At 40.1% G+C, this 21,132-nt stretch overlaps 1 protein-coding gene across 8 annotated transcripts in view; it reads right to left on the reverse strand.

Moving 5' to 3' along the window:
- TUB (TUB bipartite transcription factor) overlaps window positions 1-21,132 on the reverse strand; it is a 182,600-nt gene that overhangs the window by 17,327 nt on the left and 144,141 nt on the right. For 5 of the 8 annotated variants that reach the window (XM_087745585.1, XM_087745580.1, XM_087745579.1 and 2 more), the window contains 6 exons: window positions 12,135-12,302; window positions 8,509-8,580; window positions 7,469-7,590; window positions 6,421-6,612; window positions 5,737-5,849; window positions 4,521-4,635 (listed from right to left, as the gene is read on the reverse strand). In XM_087745585.1, coding sequence (XP_087601711.1) covers window positions 4,521-4,635; window positions 5,737-5,849; window positions 6,421-6,612; window positions 7,469-7,590; window positions 8,509-8,580; window positions 12,135-12,302 — 782 coding nt within the window. The remainder of the gene's footprint in view (window positions 1-4,520; window positions 4,636-5,736; window positions 5,850-6,420; window positions 6,613-7,468; window positions 7,591-8,508; window positions 8,581-12,134; window positions 12,303-21,132) is intronic. The other 3 variants (XM_087745586.1, XM_087745584.1, XM_087745583.1) reach the window with 1 other exon arrangement.

Consider the following 21,132-nt stretch of genomic DNA (forward strand, 5'->3'; position numbering starts at 1 on the left):
CTGGGGAGCCCAGAACTGGACACAGCACTCCAGATGTGGCCTCACCAGGGCAGAGTAGAGGGGGAGGATAACCTCCCTCGACTGCTGGCCACACTCTTCCTAATGCACCCCAGGATACCATCGGCCTTCTTGGCCTCAAAGGCACATTGCTGGCTCATGGCTAACTTGCTGGCCACCAGGGCTCCCAGGTCCTTCTCCACAGAGCTGCTTTCCAGCAGGTCAACCCCTAACCTGTACTGGTACAGGGGGTTATTCCTCCCTAGGTGCAGGACCCTACACTTGCCTTTGTTGAACTGCATTCGGTTCCTCTCCACTCAACTCTCTAGCCTGTCCAGGTCTCGCTGAATGGCAGCACAGCTTTCTGGTGTATCAGCCACTCCTCTCAGTTTTGTATCATCAGCAAACTTGCTGAGGGTACACTCCGTCCCTTCATCCAGGTCACTGATGAATAAGTTGAACAAGACTGGACCCAGTACTGACCCCTGGGGAACACAGCCCACTGCTGTTCCATCAGCTTTCCAGGGAGGTGAGGCTCACTGGCCTGTAGTTTCCTAGGTCCTCCTTCTTGCCCTTTTTGAAGACTGGAGTGACATTGGCTTTCTGCCAGTCCTCAGGCACCTCTCCTGTTCTCCATGACCTTTCAAAGATGGTGGAGAGTGGCTTAGCAACAACATCTGCCAGCTCCCTCAGCATTCATGGGTGCATCCCATTGGGGCCCATGGATCTGTGTGTGTCCACTTTGCCTAAATGATCTCCAACCCGATCCTCCTGAACTAAGGGAAAGTCTTCCTTTCTCCAGACTTTCACTCCTGCCTCCAGGGTCTGGGATTCCTGAGGGCCAGCCTGAGCAGTAAAGACTGAAGCAAAGAAGGCATTCAGTAACTCTGCCTTTTCTGTATCCTCCGTCACTAGGGTACCCACCTCATTCAGCAGTGGGCCCATGTTTTCCCTAGTCTTCCTCTAGGAAGTTGGCTCTCTTGAAGTCCAGGGTTGTAATCCTACTTATTGCCCTGCTTCCTCCATGCAGGATCCTGAACTCCACCATCTCATGGTCACTGCAGCCAAGGCTGCCCCCAACCTTAACATCCCCAACCAGTCCTTCTTTGTTTGTTAGTACAAGGTCCAGCAGCACACCTCTCCTCATTGGCTCCTCCACTGCCTGTATCAAAAAGTTACCGTCAATGCTCTGCAGGAACCTCCTGGACTGCGTGTGCCTAGCTGTGTTGTCTTTCCAGCAGATACCAGGGTGGTTGAAGTCCCCCATGAGAACCAGGGCCTGTGATTGTGAGGCTACTTTCAGCTGTCTGTAGAACGCCTCATTGACTTCCTCTTCCTGATCAGGTGGCCTCTAGTAAACACACACAACACTGTCACCCATATTAGCCTGCCTCTTAATTCATACCCATAAGCTCTTGGTCTTCATCCACTCCTGGCAGAGCACGATACATTCCAGTTGCTCTCTCACATAAAGAGCAACTCCACCACCTCACCTCTTTCTCTTTTATTTGACTCCTCCACTATTTTGTGTGTCTAAGTTCAAGACTACAAATGCCATTATTAGGGGAACATACGCCAAATTCTGATTTCACACCATTTTAATGTCACTGATAGTCTTGGTTTGTACAGGAAGCCAAAATATGGGTTGTTAGCTGGCAGAGCCCTATTGATTCAACCAGCATGCCAATGATTTAAATCAGCTAAGGACTTGGCCCAGTATTGCTTAGAAGCTGCACCCTCTACCTTAGCCCAACCAGTAAGCGCTTCTGTGAGCATGTCACAATAAACTGGACTGAAAGAACACAGAGCCTCTCCCCATGGTTGCTTTTAAAATCTTACACACTTTCATAAAATTATGAAAGCATTTCACTATGGTGGCAATAGCTACCATGATAAAAGCTGCAAGCTTTTATCCCAACAGCTCCCAGGAGATTCACAATTTAATTATCCCAGTTTTCCTTCAGCCACTTCCCCTTCTGGACTTGATTCACACAGCTGTGCCCTGGCCTTAATATATCCCGTAGAAACTATCATTCCATAGAAAGCCTAAACCACAGAACCCACTACACTGGAGCACAACGCAAGTGATTTAGGCCTGAGCAGAAACACGTAGTTTTATTGCTTTACTGAAACCTGAGTCACACCTCAGAATATCAGCTGAGCTCCCTGCCTGCAGAATTTGACACAAACTGAATTGTGAGATACTATGGATATAAAGGAATCTAGCACAGAAAATCCTGGTACAAGTGGTGCAGTTACATCTCCCTGCTTCTCGATAAATTTTTGCCAAGCGATTCTGAAATCAGCCATTAGGTGCTGCTGCAGGTTTATTAATATGCTAGCCTGCCATCAGCGGGGAGAGTAAAAATGGTTAACAGCACCTGCTAAAACTCGGTCCTTGCACTAACTTTATTCCTATTGCTTGAAACGTGCCCTAAGGAAAGCTCCACAATGAGAGTTCTCAACACATTTATCCCACAGTTAACAATAGATGCATCACCAGCTTCTGCCTGTATAAACTAGAACTGCTGAGATGATTCAGCAGGTCAGGCTCAGTAAGTTAGTGGAAGCGGGTACAGCTTGCTCTCCAGATGGGTACTTGATTGGATGAGCTGAGAGACAGTGAGAGGCATAGTGGTGCTTTCAAAGTACTGTTTATTATACTTTTTGCTGCAGGAAAAATATCAAGGCAAGAATTAAAAGGTTACCTTAGGACAAGGGTGTTGCAGGAGTGCTCTTTCTGGCATTCTTTGCTGTGGTTCTGCTGCAGCCAGGAACAATAATCTCACTTTAGTAAACCTGGCTAGTAATGAAATATCATTCTGATTTCCTTTTGTCCTCTGGCCATAGCACACCTGCAAGCCTGCTGCCTTTCTTCATGAGTATCAAAATATCAGTGGAACGAGTCATCTTCTTATACAAATGTACAAATTTTAAACTGCTGATCTCAAAACAGACACATAAAAGTAGCTTATCTTAGCCACATTCTTCAAACAGTGGTCATGGTTCTGTTCTTTCCAACACTTACATTTCTAATTACCTCTGCTGACTGCAGCTGAGTTTTTTATTTGGCAATGTTAATGGTTCACATGTCATTGCTGTTGACTTATACAAGCAATGCCTAAATTTTTTAATATATAACTTTTTTTAAACTGTTTTTTGTTTTCTCCTTGTATGTCTAGTTTGCACCAGAAGACCAGTTGCCTGGCTCCAGGGAGTGCCCTCCTATATAAACCAGTAAAATTACCTTCATTAAACATGTAAGTTCTCCTTGGTTCCTACTGAAACTTAAGTCAAACTGTAAACTGACATCAAATCCTGCACTCTCTTGTTAAATCCTGTTAGCTGGATTTTCTGAAATTCTGAGAGAGTTTCAAATCCAACAGGAATGGAGGGATATGTGTGTGCGTCTGTGTCTGTCTGCAACCATAGGCCATGTGCCTGAATAATAGCACATGTGAACAAAACCACTATTTATACTATATTCACAGAAAAACTGCATCCTACACAGCAGGAAAAGAACACGTTAGCAGCTAATACTGCTGCCCCTCAGTGCTCTCAGCACTTTGCGTGGAAAGGATGGCTCTCTGCTTTCCTTTTCATGTGCCAAAAGCTTGCAGACACATTGCTCCCCACAACCTAAAGCTGACCTTTCCAGGAACAAATTCTGTGCATATGCAGGGTATATGCTGGGATGGCTGCACCTCCATCTGACAGAGCTCCAGGCATCCTTGATTAGAGCTGGGCAGGAACTTTTAGAAAAGCGGTTCTTGGGTATTTTTGTCAGGGGTTGTTGATTTGTGAAAACAGAAAACTTTCTGTAGCAGTGTATGCACCAACTTTGACTGGAAGAGCTTCTTGGGCCCAGAGATTTCTGGACTGAAAGAATACTCTCACCAAAACAGTCATCCAGTAATCGTGAAACAACAGCAACTGTGCTTCAAGTCTTGATTGTCTGCATTGCCCCTGACAAATGCTATTCACTGTCCTATAAGAAGCTGGTTTCTCTCCTTCAATTGAATTTTGGATTTTGTTTGGGGCTTGTTTGTTTTTTTCCTGGTAAAAAGGAGTTTTAGAGGTTTTATCCCAGTCTCTCGGCCACTGCTGCAGACCTAGCTGTCCATTTACCTGTGTTTCGGATCAGAGAGGCCTCCTCCAAAATGCCATTACAAATGATCATACTTTAGTGCAGTAATTCCATCTGCACAACCCTTTCCAGTTCAGGAGGCTCCCTCGGATGGTGCCTGCAGGCTGTGAAGCATCCTACCCCTTCCAGAGAGTTATGTAAAAGCTCCAACACTTTCTGACCAAAAGTGAGAACTGGGCAACCTGGTTCTGTGCACAACGCTTTTCACCTCTACTTTCCACTGAATTTCCTGGTTTCTCTAGTGAAGATCAGCTGTTTGATGACATCAAAGTCTGAATGCTGATTTAGATAATCATAAGTGAGAAAGAAATTCAGTGCGCTATTTCAGAAACTGAACTGCCCTTTCTCGCATATTTTGCCTGTGAGCAGTACTTACATAACAAATAGCAGCTAGCTCCTGACGCAGGATACTCGCCTCCAGGCTTGATGTTGTTTTCATTGGATTTACTCCATTGTCATAAACTGTAAACTTAGTTCCCATAAGATTTGATCTATCAAAAAAAATGGAACATCCAATCACCATTTGTCAGTAATGCTGCCTGAGACATCTATCCTTTACTGCACTGTAGCCCCAAAGGAAAGACAAATAATATTGAGTACAAATAGTTGTTAATTCTAATTCCAACTAAGCGGCAACTCCTGGATTAAAACCCATGCCAAAAATGTAAAGGTACAGTATAGCAGAGTATACTAAAGGTCCCTTATCATTACACTGGAGATTTCTCACAACACCTTGCAAACTAGTAAATTCAGGAAAGCAAAAAGGAAACACTCAGGTGGGGTTATTTTGTTTGCTTGGTTTTTAAAATATGCTTACTCTCTACTAAACTCTCTGCTTTCTTACCTGACTACTAACTCTATTAGAATACAGAGAGTGATTTTCATAAAGTTGTAAGAAAGATCAGTCTTTCCTATTTAAATGGAAATCACACCAAAGAGTGCAAAAATACAACTTAGAACATACTAAAACCACATTATCCTCATTCTGTTTGCACTGCAATAAATAGCACATGAAGTTCTGAGATCCACCCAGGCAAATGGCAATTAGCAGTCCAGTCCCTTTCCTCAGGCACAGGCAATGTAAACATGCATTGAGAGGCTCCACATAAATATCAACAACAGACTGATGTATGATGGGGTGACAGACAGAAAAGAAACACGGTTCTGAAAGAATTCCACTACTTGTAAGTTAACTCTAATCCGGATCTTAAGAAATGGGCAAAACCAAAGAGATTTTCAGATTGTCTAACAGACAGAACTTCCCTTCCAAGGTATTTATATCAATAGGGGCTAGACACAATCTACTCATGCACTTCTGAAAATCCCATTAAGATAAGTTGTGCTCATATGCCCTTGAGAACCTGTCCTTTGAGCATTTAAGAGCTTCAGTCCTGCTGACTTTTAATAAAATGTGATCTCGTAAGTACTTGAGACGTTTTGAAAACATGCCTTGGATACTGGTAAACTTTAAGACCATTATCACATGATGTAGTCAAGCCTCTAATTAAGAAGTCATAATGGCTTACAGGCTTCTTAATGTCAAACGAACATTATATTATATAAAGTAAATTCTTAGATGTATCAGTGTTTACCTCAGTTTTCCAATAAAACTCTCTCCACCCCGAGACAGGTCAGTTGGGTCTATGGAGATGAGGTAATTAGAGGTTTTACTCTTCTTTCGTTTCCTTCCCGCTAACAGAAACACCTAAGCAGTGCAAAAAAAACATATTCTAGAATGCCAAAGGGGTTAGCACACACCGCTTCCTGCTTTGATATAAGGAAACCATAGCCAATTTTTCTGTCTTCCAGCATCATTAGTGAAGTAACAGAAGGTCTCCTGGGATTTAGCAAAACCAGTTAAAAATCTGGAAAGGAAAAGTGACTTCTCAACCACTCAGTCCATTATTTATGGTTTAAATAATTAAATTCAAACTATTTTGTTAACTGTTTCATTCTAAGTTGCTCTGGCTCTTCCAGTTGAATTGAAAATAGATACTTTTCAGGTCACAGAATGCAGAGAGCCCCAACTGCTGACTGTCACATAAAAGTGCCATGCATGGATTATTTAAGGCCAAAGATTAGAGATAGGAAGAAAGGCAGTAGAACAAAGTGATACTATTTTTTTGCTTTTGGAAGACTGTAGGGCAGATCTCAGTGAAAGTGAAAATGCATTTAAAATATAAGATTATATTTTCTTTGTAAGACTTCCTCAGACTTTTAATATTTTTTTTTTATATTCAGATGCAACTGGTATGCCATTCAAGTTATTTTATGACCTTTTTACCATGCTCCCTTTCCAAGTGGAGGTAATAAGTAGGGTACATCCCTCGGTCCATTCCCTTCTTGTCTCTTGTGATTCTGCATTTGACAGTGACACCCTGTGGAGCAGGTCTTACAGCAAATTCCTCCAGGTCATCAACATCTATGAGAGGCTCATTTGTGGAAGGACTGGGGGCTGAGGCCGCTTCCTAAAACAGTGAGAAAAACTCAGGTTATAAAGTACAAAGGAATGACATTTGATAGAAGCTGCACTTCAAAAAAATAAAAACAATGGACATATTGTGTTGCCCGTTCTGATTCCTCAGCAGCCTTGAAGGCAGCTTATCAAGGTAAGGATCTCTTCCCATCCAATCAGTCAAAGGCTCAGGGAGCAGTTCTCTGTGCTGCTGATGCTCAGCATACAGACACATCTGGCAAAGCAGAACGTGGTGGCTGCACAGGCAGAGTGCTGTAACGTTACAAAGCAAACTCTGGCTCACACCTTCCCATCTCACCACACTTCTTTTTTCAGAAAGGCTGTACCCAAGGACAAAGATAACTTTTGATGAAAAGAAGAAATGGGATAGGGAGAGACAGATTAAGCTAGACAGAGATATAACAGAGATGAAAAGTCACTGCAGTATATAAAAGAGTGGGGCACCATCAGCTGGTTTAGCAAAAGCTTGTGATTTAGAATATTTGAACAAGCCAAAGTCTTATTTTATGTCCAGATGGTAGCAGCGAGAACAGGGTGGGAAAACGCTCAGAAAAAGGCAATAGAAACAAAAGATCCTTCTGAACACCTGTAAGAGGTAGAAAGGTAAATATTTACTGGTTACCTTTCTCTTCATTCAAGTTCAGACAATATTTGCTATTCTTTTCTCCAAGTCATTATTTTCATTGCTTTCTCCCGTGAACCCTGAGAGCTATCACAGTAAATCACCTTGGAGATACTCTGGTGCATATTAAAAACAAAACAAGAAAGCCAGGCCAATCCTGACTGCACTCTGAAATCACGCAGTACATAGCAGCCTGCACGCTCCTTCTTCGGCGCTCACCCCTTACCTTATTGGATTTCTTGCTTGTGGCAGAACCAGGCCGGGTGTTACTGTTTAACTGTGAAGAACTGGAGCTGTCTTCATCTTCCTCATCTTCTTCCTCATCAAAATTCATGCTGCTTGAAATGCCTGAGGAGAAAGCAGTGCACTTATATGAAATACTAATACATTAAAGCTGTCCATACTTGCTGTAAAACATCACTTATTATACTGTTGCACCCTTAGGCTCACAGGTGAGAAAGGGTGTGTGTGGGGGGAGGCCACTGTGTGAGGCAGTGTACAAACACGTGGGTGAGACAGTACCTGCCCTGAGAAACCGAAACATTTCACCAAATGAGAAAGGAAATATCATGGTTTCCATTCCACAGAGAGGATCAAGTTACGCAGTGATACAGGAGCAATATCCAGTTAGGAATTAAATTCAGATCTTCTTCATCATCATGTACTTCAAACACAACGCAAAATCTTAAACTTGAAATTGGAGCTGAGTGGACAACCTATCACAGCCATTTGGAAACCTTAACAATTAAAATACGAGCCCTTCTACAGCACACTTTTAATTGTTCCTATGTGATCTGATGAAGAGCCGATCTTAGACTGAGAAGAAACATTCACATCAAGGAAATGTTCTCATGCATATTTATTTCATGTAAAAACCAGTATCAGCCCAGGCCAAAGGAACTGCCTTACAGCACTTAAAAATTTGACTTTACAAGAATTCAAAACCTCAGACATTTCAAAGGGAAACACAACTTTGAACATCAAATAGGACTTAGCAGCAGAAAGCATCATTTGCTAGGCCTAGTTTTTCAAGGACTATCATGCAGATAAAGCCACCCTGTATTCAGGTTCAAACTCTAAGTTGCACATATTAGAGGCTAACTATGAAATATTTTGTCTTTAAAAAAAAAAAGAAAAAAAAAAAAGAAAACAACTTGGTCCAGAATTGCCACTATTGGTAAGTCCAATGCAGAAGGATAAATGAAATGCAAAGATTTCCAGAGTCAAGAAGCATGGCCATAATTAACTTTTTCCTTCTGTACTTACCAGGAACATGATCCAGGGCGACAAGACTGGATTGGGAGGTGGAAGAGGACCAGGATGTATTTGCATGGGGATCTGGGAAAGGAAAAAATCCATGGGCTTGATTCTGCAAACCCTTAATTGAGTGAACAAGCCTAACTTGCCAACAGGACTCCGCACAGGGCTAAAGGCTTACTGGATGGGGCCATAATGCTGCTGCCTGAATTCTCAATTACGGACATTTTATCTTTCTGCACAATCAAATTCACCTTCTACCTGCTTCTACTTTGAACAAAGTAAAAAAGCCCTGGATCACAAAGCTGAAGTGCCAGAAAACATCATCCATGCTAAACGGTTGCACCATAAACCGTTCTGTGCACGATGTGCCCTGCGTGATAAGTTTTTGGCCTGCTTTTGAATTCTAACACACAAAAAAATAAAACCGATCAACACAAGTGATATACACAGATTCTACACAAGTATTCATTCAGTAACATTGGAAAAAGCATTCAGACATATTCACATGACCTAAATTCTACCTAAATCCCTGTGCCCAGTGTGCCCTCATCATCTTTCTCAGGCTCTCTAAACTGTTCTTCTGGGACTTCCAGGGATACACACAGAGACTTTCATGCAGCTTAGTCTTTTGCAATATGAGCTTGGTCTGCAACAAGCAGAGACTGAATCAAACTAATGTACAGAAATATAAATATTGGAGATAGTATCAGTAATGGTTTTCTTCAGTTCAAATTTTGGAACTGAATGAGAAAAAAAAGACACAAAAAAAGGCATTTAAATACTTTTTATGTTATTGCTGCTTCCAAAAACTTCAATGCATATCCCTTTAAAATAGCTTTTGACACCAGATGCACACTGGATAATGAAACAACACCAGAGTAGCGGTGTTGCGAGTGTATAAAACAGAAGCATATGCAATGCTTGTATTCCATTCAGCTGCACCATGAATGGTCTCGTTATCCACTTCTTCAGTTCCCCCAGTCTGGACATACACCACACAGCACGACAGCAAAAAGTTTCAATAGGATCTGGTTATGCAAGGGAGGCCTGAGTTCACAGGTCAACAGATATTTTCAAAGCCTGTAGAACTCACTCATTATTAATCACACACTCATTAATCACAAGCATTATTTCTTAATAATGACAACCATGTTCTAGTCAACTATGCATGGGTAATAGAGACAGTCCATCTCCTCAGCTGACAGCTGTGCAATAAGGCCATATGTCATATGCACAGACATAATCAGTTTATTTCTACATCCGTGCTCACTATTTCACCACCAATATTTTGGTGGTGAAAATTCTGTGCCAGCCTTAGAAAAGTCAGCACTCATGACCTGTGGGGAAGAATGCTTCAGAGACCTCCTGTTTTGTTTTTGAACCCAGAAATCAAATCTGTTCCTTCCCTGAATCTCAAAACAGTTGTAACTTCAGGTAGCAAAGAAGAACTAAGACGAAATTGCTCATTCCAAGTCTTTAGAGAGACATATAGGAAACTGATAAATGTGAAGCTAAATGTTAGTTATTCAGTGTTAAAACTTATGGAAGTCTAGCTCTGTCCTAGTGACTCATTTGCCAGAGAGGAACTCTACATATTAAGGCTTCTGAAATCAAAAGGATGAATATTTCCTGCAGGAAGAAAATGATTCTAGTATGGCAATTTCCAACAGAAGGAGAACTCTAAACATTTGGCATTTTCTTGCCAGTGGCATATTCTTTTCACACTCAGGTAGCCTATAACCTCTTGTAACAGAACTTGACTCGCTGGGGAAGCAGACACGTGCTGAGAGGGGCTACTCCACAAAGCTAGTGTCAAAGAGCAGAATGGGCACAAATCAGGGCTATGCAAATCTGATGGGACTCAGCCTTTCCCATTAGGCCAGTCAGCATTTATCTCTGTGTTCTTCTCCTTTTGCTGCTGTTCCATGCAAGAGAAGGATGAGGGGAGAGAGCAATTAAATGCTTTTCAGACCAACGGGGACACACCAGTAAGGACATGCCACAAGCGTGAAGTGGCAGTGGGAATCCACGGGAAAAGCCCTGGCTCTACATAAAGTTTCCCATGAATACTGGGATACTCAAAACTTTCTAACAAGCCTACTCTGCAGGTATCAAGTGGCAAACCATAGACACAGAGTAAAAATATTTTATGGAGATGCTGCTAGTTGCAGTCTTGTCTTAATACCTTTCTTTGTGTCTCACAGAGCACAGCTCTGTTGTTAATAAAAATGAGTCAACCTCAGCATTCCCATTTAAAAAAAGCACCCTCCTCCCCACCCCGACTTGAAGCATACTAGTGGCCCACTCTTAGCAGTGTCTGTTCTGATCAGGAGTATACTCAGACCTGGTAAAAAAAGGTCATATCATATATTTAAGAATATAAAGCAACAAAGCAAACCAAAACCAAATCAAAACAAAGAAAAAAACAAAACACCCACTGCTTCTATTAAAAAATAAACAAAAAATTGGGGAGAATAAAAATATACCTTAACATGGAAAAAACATCAAAAATAGAAATGTCCCCCAGAGTAAAAATCTGTGTGCTCTGACCTAATTTGAGAAGTCTGTTGATAGTTTTTAAGTCAATCAGCTTTAGTAAGTAGTGTGTCTGATGATTAAATATTCTGAGCCATGGTCTAAGGCAACACAATCACCACACAGATCAGAACTTGTTAGTCATGCCAACATCCCTCCAGCTCAAATGCCCAGGAAATACCACACTTGGAGAAAATCTGCCCATTTCAGTTGAAGCTGCTCACATCTGCAGAGCAACGTCCCAGAAAAAATGAATCTTAGTGAGAACTGCTCTGCAGACAAGAAGCGGGCATTTAGGTATGAATAGTCCATTCTAGATGAGTCAAGTTTGCACTTACATTTTGCTTTTTATACACAAAGAGTTTATTCTTAAAGCATCAGAGCACTCTTGGCTTGAGCCATCTTTGCTTCAAAAGCTGTACTCTGAAGAAGAACAACTCCAAAGCAAATGCCTTCAGAAAAAGCTTTGTGAGGATTTTAGGATTTTTTTTTCCTTCCTACAGTTAATGTCTAATGAGAGATAACAACAGTGCAGGAAGGAAGAGATGGATGCATGAATGCGTACATACACAATCTATCTCCCAAATCATGCATGCCTCTAGAAAAAAAAAATATTCCAGAACATTTGAGGACTATGCATGGGAAATGCTGCAGAATACAGAGTGCTGTAATTTTCACCTCTGCAAGCATGAACACACATTATGAAAACATGAACAATATTTAACTGACAACACAACTAAAATTAATATTCTAGTTTGAAAATTGCTATTCCGTACTCAAGTAAGTAATTTCCAGAGTTGTACAATATAAAAATGTGAACAGATGGATACAAGCATTAGCATCTGCCTGGAACCTTAATAGCGGCACTGCACTGCAGATGGGAAAGCCACATCCCTGAGAGCCTGAAGAGCTCTTGTTGCCTGGGACAAGAGAGACCTACTTTTTTTTTTTTTTTTTTTTTTTTGAGATAATAGAATAAAGCCTAACAGGCTCTGAGGGTAAGAAACACAAAGTAACAATCTCTGCTTAGGCTAGGGCTGAGAGTGAGAATAGGAAAAGAAGTCTATCAGAACGTGAAGGCAGCTTTGGCTACTTACCTTTTTTCTGCATTGCTGTTCTAAGATCTTGTTTGCTTTGCTGTTGTTGGCCACTAGCCATTTTCTCTCCATCGTCTTCATCATGGCTAGACTGTCCAACAGTGAGAATCTGCACTTGACTTCCTATCTTCTGAACATCATCTTGAAAAGCAGCTGGGCCATCAATCCCTGTCAGAAAACAGCAAAAGCCTTAGCTGTCTTTGTGTCAAGCAGTTACTGAAAAGAGAATTGCTCACTCACAAAAAGCATCTTTTCTAAGAATCAGAGATGAGAGGTTCACATTCAATAATATTCCTAGACTTAAACAAGACTAAACTAGCCTCCAAGGCAAACATCTTACTTCCCACATACTGCACTAGAGAATCTCCAAGAGGCGATCAGGATTTCACTGTTGCCCTCCTCACCCCCAAAGCACACCCCCTCATGCAGCAGAAACACTGAAAATGAAACAGAAAAAAGAAATTCACTGGAGAGGGCTAACAAAGAAAACAGATGCAGCTTTCATACAGACACACAACTGGTCCAGAAACAGATAAGCCTGAGTCCCAGATTACGCCATATCCCCTAATAAACAACATTGCTATTATGAAACGATGCTTCAAAGTTTCAGAAACCTGGAAAATTCACAAGTAGATCTAGCAGTGTATACCATAGGAAGAGCAGCACGTTAACAAGCCTAAATATGCCTACAGAGTTAGTAAATTGCTATACAGTTAAAACATCAGAGTGAAACTATAAAGAAGATAATGAATATTCCGTGGAACCTCCATCCTCTCAAATGCTCAAATCCCGACTGGGCATGGTCCTGGGCAACCTGCTCTGAGCAGGGGCACGGGACTCGACCGTCCCCAGAGGCGCCTTCCAGCCTCAGCCATGCTGTGATTCTGTGGCTTCTGATGACAGCCAGAAAGAAACTACCTACCTCCTTATGGCTGTAAATCGCCTCTGAAGACAGAAAAAAGAAAATATGGGGTGCGTGGGGTGTGTTCTTATCACAAGCTAACTTCATTTTTTTTCTTCAGGACAGCAAGTTAAAACATCAGATTGCAAATGTATGTCAGCTGTTAGTTAAGACATAGTGCTGGTATGTATTACTAAATTAGCTATATAAAAATGCACTTTTGCACCAATAAAAATGGTGATACTATCATGCACAGACATAGTAAATAACATAAGCCTGTATAGTGTTGCTGTTCTGAAATTTTTGTTAATAAGCAAGCAACATTGTGGAGGATTAGCAAGCATTACAACGAGCTAGTTCAGTAAAAGAATATGGTGCTTCTCACACCAAACAGAGCTGAGTAAATCCTGTGAGAAGGAGCTGTTGGGATTGGGATTTTTTCAGATCTGTAGCAGAAGTCTCCAAGAATACCATTTCAACCCGCTTTGCCAGCAGCTGTCAACTTGCATTAAAAGACAACTGGATTATACATTTAGCATGCTTAACTGTACTTTGCCATACTTGCTGTCAGTGCCACTGCGATAGGAAGCATAAGTGGAAAAGAGAGTGGTCCACACCCTCAGGAACAGGAACAGCACTGGCTGTGCAACTACCTAACAAGATGCAGTCCGATACTGCAGAAGTATTAAATTTACAGAGTTCAAGACCACAAGGAATTATTGACTCACGTGCATCACACAGACCTTTACCTGGCAATTTCTGCACCAACCCTGTAAATTTTGATTTACTTAACAGTAGAACTAACAACAACAACTAACAACAAATAAACAATCTGTCCATCCAACCTTGAAGGACTAAATAAAGTCCATGAAAACGTTTCTCTCATCTTGGTAGGATGACAATTTCAGACAGAAGCTCTGTGTGATGCAGAACAAACAGTATAATTTCCTATGTTGCAGGTATAATATGGCAGGGAATAGAATAGCATTTTCCTTAAAAGTTATCTCAGCATAAACACTACAGCAAAGGTGCTCTAGAACAGACAGGTAGCTGCTCAGATCCACTGTGGTATTTTTAACAGCTTTATCCATATTAACCATTCTCATTAAAGTGGCTGCCTAAAGTTAGGTTCTTACCTTAATACTCTGAATTTCAAAAGTGTTAAGCATCCATGAATTTAACAAGATGCTCATACCTCATGCATATCTATCTAGCCCCTTATTAAGCTTCGGATGATACAAACCTGATTTTGAGAACCCATTTCAAAAGGAACAAAACACCTTAATTATTCTTCTTCAAAGCAGACATTGATCTGCAGCAAATGAAATGCCTTCGACAACATTAGACATTGCACTGAGGCTGCTTTTTTCTGGTGCCTGCAGAACATCTGCACTCACATCCCCTGCTGTCAGGAACATCACGTATTATTAGCTGTTAGGACAAAGGCTACACTGGCAGGTCACACTTTTAGAGAAGAAAAATCAATTTCAGTATGCTGAAGAGTACATCACTGGTAGAGTGTGTTATTAAGCATTATGAATGGTTTCACTGGTGACCCCATTTAAGGGAATGGAAGATGTAGCCAGACAGAGAGGGAAAAAAAAAAAAAAGAACCTCTGCTGCATTAGAATACTGTAGATGTTTCGTGGCAAATGCAGCACTAACTATTTAATATTTGTGTGTGTGCACACATCTTTGTAGCTATATACGCATGTGTAAAATGGTATTAAGTGCAAGCATACCTACACATTTCTTTTTTCTATCTCATGAGATATGAGTGTATCTTTGTAAGTCATAGTTCAAAAGGCAGCTTTATCATCACCTAGCTAATGTCTGACAACACTTCCAAGCTTGCGTAATCGTGATACTCAAGCTGGATCTCTCCCTATTTTCTCACTTTCTTTGCCTCGCTGACTCCTTTTCACCCACTTACTGGAAGGATGGTTCACCGTGCAATAAAACAAACCATTCATATCTATAGTTACAAGTTTCCCAGTTTAAGGACAGGGTCAAAAGAGGCAAAGAAGCTGAGCGGGCTGTGCCAAAAAGAAAGTGTTTATTGCTACAGTCAGCATTTTCTATAGCTTTTCCCAAAAATCAGGTAGGAAAAAACCTGATAGAGATGTGCTTGAACACCTGCTAACAAGAAAAGGAATTTTTGAGAGGCAACTGTGAAGGAGGACAGGGAGGAAAGAGGAAGACTGAAGCAACCCCCAGAATACCAGTCCCTTCAAGTAACGGCCTTCTGGTAAACTTTGACATGGCCATGTCTCAGATGAAACCCAGAGGTACCAGAAATGAGAACAGGGAGATCATGAAAAAAAATGCAACAGAAAATTGTCATTCATTGGTATTCCCATCCTATAAACTACTATTTATCAATGCCTGCATTCTGTTAGCACCCAAAATCTTCTAGACAATATTCATAAATAGACAGTACCATGCTCTTAAAAGCTGGTAATCTAAACTACCACATAGAATGTTTTTATAACCTGAATTCCTCTAAATTCTAAGAAATTCAAAATACATTAGGTGGACTTGCACTTAACTTTGATCTCAGGTATGGGATTCTTAGGTAGGATTCTTTTTTCTTTTGCTTTAAACACATAAAATGTTAATTATCTCCACCAAAAAAAAAAAAAAAAAAAAGATCCAGGTCTGGAATGAGAGGAGAGAGGAAAAGGTATGGGAAAAATAAAGAAAAGAACCACTACTGAAAGCCTTGGAAAAGGAATAAAGTAGCAAAATTTTGCTTAGTGTTTATGATGTATGAGAAACAAATCTAAGCTTTCTTGCATTTCATGATACCACATTATGCCTGTTAGAAACTCCAGCTTCTAAAGGATGGACCAACAACCCCAAATCCATTCAGTCTCACTGGATTTATTAAGGACAATACATTTCAAGGATATGAAGTCGAGACCTTGTTTTATTGTTCCAATCCAGCAATTAAAGGAAATCTCCTTATGGGAGGGTCACCAGCCATACATTTCTCTATCCTACATCCCCAGCAGCTTTCTGCTGAACAGTTTCCAACCATTTTGATACGTCCTACAGACAGATGCTAAAATGAATATAGATGAGCCATCTCAGTTCTACTAGATGTAGTTATCAAATTTCTTTCTGACAAACTAAGCAAGTACAGACTACGTGGGATAGAGGCTATAGATCCTGAAGTACATCCCTCCTCCTTGGCCCTACAAATGTAGAGGTTGTTTCGGGGTGGTTTTTTTTTCCCCCTCAAAATAGCACTAGTAGAGCATTACAAGGGCAGTTCTGGGTATCCATTTGAGCCTCATGCATTTTTATTTCAGCTTCACAATCTTCAAAATGATTTTGTGGAAAAGAAATACACTTCCTAACCCTATTTGCAAGTGGGAAACTAAGGGTATAGTCATGCTGAACACAGGGCTTAGATCAGTCTGTTGAATAGTCCTGTCTAAACGCAGAATCTGTAACAGAATAGGTCCGAGTGGAACTTCCTCTCAAAACTGGATAGAAATTAAGCATTTCTAGACACGCCATCAGAAAAATTCTTAAAGTCATCGCAGTCTAATGACACTATAATATATAATATTACAGCAGAATAGGAAAATTAAAGAGGATAGGTCAGAACCGCAATTTTGATCATTTCATTGCTCGAGAGATAATCAAGAAAGAGTATTTAAAATTTTTAGTGGGCAGAGGGGTGGGGGGAGACATTCAAATGGGAGGAAAAGACTACCTACTACCAAGCTATGTATGACCAGAGAAACTTCAGAGAGGCAGGTGATATATGTGGCCACCACTTAGACAGCACAAGACCGAACGTGAGGAAAGATTTTGCTATCTGACAATAGTGCACAACGCACAATGGTAGTCTTGAAAAAATTAGTTACAGATTAAGTATGTGACAAACTACCCAGCAGCAAATTACAGGCATAAGCATAGTGAGTCAGCTCTCCAAAACATTATTTAAGTATTTGACTATATACTACATGAATCCCTAGTAATTGGATCTTGCAGGAAAAGAATCTAATTGTATTTATACACATCATGTTCCTCTCTGCATGTATTTATACATGCAAACATTTTGCTATGAAAAGATTTTCAGCAGATGTTATTTCCTCTTGGTTCTTTTACATGAACTTGTAAGTACAGGAAAGAATGATTAACTGATTATTTACAGAGAGTCTTTACTGCACCTAGGACACCATGAAAAAACAGACTTCTAAATTATTTGAAAATAACTTTTATAATAAATTAAGAATTTCTTCATAGGACATTTGCAAACTAAGAAAGAAACTAAAAAGAAAAGTATCGTGCATCAGAGAGAACTAATTGAGCTCAGTGACTGAATGGCAAACAAGATTACTTATCAGGAAAGGAACACAGCATAGAAAACAAGTATTTCTGTCCCCACTTTACAAATGAGTAACTGCAGGATACAAAAATTCTTGTTCTCATTTTATAAAGCATTTAAGACACAAATTCAACATATGAAGTCAGGCATATTGCTCACAGACTAAGTTTTAAGAATACACTTAAGCCCTTTGCAGATCAGATCTGAAGAGTTGACCAAGGTCAGGCAGGAGGTCTCTGGAAGAGAAAATCTCAAGCCACTTTTTCTGACCTCAGTTACATACAGCGAGGGTTCTACTAGTCCGTCCTTCCTCTACAAACATGCTGACAGCAAATGCAGGCACACTAGAAAATTTTCTCCTTTCCCCCCACCTGTCCCAAACGTGCCTTCAAAGGCAAGATACCAGGTTAGACAAGCCTCTGGTCTGACACAGAAGTCACACCCACGTGGATAACACTCAAGGCTGTGGCCACCAGCAACACTGCAATTGCAATTGCTCTTCAAGAACACGGCAGAGCTGCTCTTCCTCCAACTTAGGGATGGCAGCATAACCCTTCAAAGGCCGGCTGGCCTACTCCAAGGTCAAAGACAGGGAGTCTATCCTCAGAGAAATCTGTTTTTATTAGACTGACACTAGAACAAATAGAGTTTCCGTCCTTTAAAGAACTTGGCTTACAGCAAAACTTGCTTCTGCTTTTATTATCTCAAGTGATCTACATTTTAAATTAAAAAGACAAAACAACAGTTGATTATATTTTTTTTAAATTTGCATTTATCAAGAAGTGCGACCACTGAGTATAACAATTACTTCCAGAACAGTAGTACAAGAAAGTAGTATTGCACAAATCAATAAGTGAAAAAGGTTCTTTCTCAGAATGATTGCTTAGGAAGCTCTAGTAAAATGCCTAGAATGAAATATCATGAAATTACATCTTCTAGAAATTTAGAACTCCATTGCTTTAAAAAAAAAAACAAACCAAAACCCCAAACCTCTCTCTGTCTCTCGCCCTCTGTGGGATGAAACTCTCCTCAAAAGGAACTTACTGAAAAAGCAGAATGTTTAAAGGGGGGGAACGCATTTTTTTTGGTCTATTTTTTAGGACCGAATAACCTTAAGTATATTGTAGCTGTCAATATTTTTAAGCCATTTCCCAGTATATCCCTGTTCTCATAGGGGCTGCATGTCCACCAATACGGGTTCAAGCAACCACAAAATCACAAAGGGATTTGTTTATAGGGAAAGAGGGCAAATAGAATTTTTTTTAGGAAAGGACCTCTGGAGGTGATTTAGTCCAAACTTCCATCAAAAGAAGGACTATTGTTAACACCAGATCAGGTCACTAAAAGCAAGTGCTTGAGCACCAAGCTCTACGTTCACTTTGATGAAATCTAGAAAACTGTAGCAGGAACTGTACTTTCATAAATCTCTATCCTGAGGAGGCCAAAATGACTTCTTCACAATCAAGTTTATGTGTTGCCAAAGCACAGCCTGAAAGAGTTGTCAGATCTAGAAATAACAGGACTTTTCTTGGTGGAAACTCACTTACTGTTCCTCCTACCCTTTAATGCACAGAGAAGCCAAGATAAATCTACTCTACGTGAACTACCCTCCCCCCGCCAGAAAGGAAGTGTTATAGTGAGAAATGATGCTTCTTACCCAACAAATGGTGCTGCTTTCTTAGTCAGCCAGTGTTAATGTAGTTGCTTGTTACATATAAAAATGGGACAGGATGCACAAATCAAAACAGACAGACAGGCGTGAAAGAGAGAAAAGAAACACGGAAGGAGCAAACCAAATCAAAACATGAAATAGCCATCCTGGCAGGAAAAGCGCTGTGTGTCAGAGCAGCTCATTTGCTTTCTGACTCTCATAAAGACAGCAGGGAATACCCAACATACTATATACATTTAATGTACAACGTAAGAGAAAAATTGCTGGGAAGGTATTGTTTATTTTAACTTTTCAAACACATCCAGATTCCTGATTTCAGTAACAAAAATATTGATTTATATTGCCTATGGCAGTGAATGAACCAGTGTGGTGCAGTGCGGGGTTTTCCTAGAATGTACTTACATGCTCTAAGTGCAAGAGTGCTAGGCAAAAAAAACCCAACAAAACCAACCAACCAAACAACTTTTCACAGAATGATTCTTGAATTTTCATATCAGATTTCACTTTGAATTAACTCCTGGCTTTGCATGGTTTTCTGGGTTTTTTTAAAGGCTCCATTTTATCTTCCTGATTTGTTTTTGCCCCATTCATTGCACATAGCCAAAAAAGCACTTTATCCAGTATATTTATTAATTCCTTCACAAACCTATATTGGGGGGAAAACCCAACCAAACAAAAAAACCCACACCACTATGTACCCGTAATGCTCTCAGGAATCTCAATTTTTAAAGAATCATCAAGGTATTTGATATCTAAAGATGCTCTGGTTTTGTATTTATAATACTCTGCAGGTTGCATGCTTTCATAGGTTCCTGCTGCAACTATTTTCACTTGTTTGCATTATTTTTCTGTTGAACCATCTAGCGATACTGCACACCAGGTTCACTAATATCCTTAATCACCCCTTGCCAGTATCACAAATCAAACCAGAATTTGATCCACTATCTTCACTGGAAAGACAACCATGTTACATATTCATTTGTTACATTTTTGTTTTTTTTCCAATACTTAATATTATGTCAAACAATAAACTGGGAGACCAAAGCTTTCAGAAATACCAGTTTAATGAGCTAAGCTACTAAAAAATGTCATCAATTTACTGCATTTGCAGGCTCCGTCCCACAAAAATGATGTTTCTTTTTAAAAATAGGCACAGTGTATACTGGATACCGCCATTAAGAATGAAATACCAGTAATAATCACAGACTTAGAAAAAAATTGCTAAATACCGTACTATCCATCACAGAATTATAAAATGCACTGACTCCTAACTTGAGAGGTGCAATCAGCTCTACATGAGCAATTAGCCACATTCCTTTTCTTGCCTTATGTCAGCGTAACCTCATTAAACCTAATATGTCCCTCGCATTTGTCTTTAGCACATTGTTCTGATCATAGTTTCATCATTCTTCGAGCCACTTAAAAAAGCATTACATATCTAAGACCAGAGTACAATCATTATAATACAGCTTCAAGAGCTATTCATGTATAATTCAACAATTTTTGCTCTGAATTAGCTTATTATTCATAGGATCTGGTCTAAAGGTTGTTTTTTCTTAAAGCACAAAGAGCTTGGCCATGCTTAGAAAGGTAATGCTCACTATAGCTAAATACTAACAGAAACCTTTAAAATGCTATTTTAGCATATAAAGTGTATTCACCCCTCGGCATTCATCCTGCTCCTTTACAGGACATACAAAGGTTACAGTTGGAGTAGTCAGAGCGGAGACAAAACCTGAAGCAATTGCAAAGCTAAAAGCAGAACCTAAAAATGCCAAGATTTGGTCTAATTACCAATAAACTTCCTCCAAAAAAATCTGCCACAAAATGGTATAAAACCATTTAACCTTCATCCATTTTCATTAGGTAGATCTGAAGTTATTAGCAAATCCATTCAATATTATTATAAAATCTTTTCTTAAGACTCACACTTACTCTTAAAAGTTACTGAAAAATTGATACAAGTTCCACTACAGGGTTCTGTTACCACTTGCATTTTCCTCATCCCTAAGTAACACAAATTAGCTATGTCTGTAGCGGATTGATCAGTAAAATCCCTCCAGAATTTTAAAGTCACATTCAG

The sequence above is a fragment of the Nipponia nippon genome, unplaced genomic scaffold, assembly GCF_047370975.1.
Source record: "Nipponia nippon isolate SJK-2023a ecotype South Korea unplaced genomic scaffold, ASM4737097v1 scaffold_10, whole genome shotgun sequence".
Classification (NCBI taxonomy): Eukaryota; Metazoa; Chordata; class Aves; order Pelecaniformes; family Threskiornithidae; genus Nipponia; species Nipponia nippon.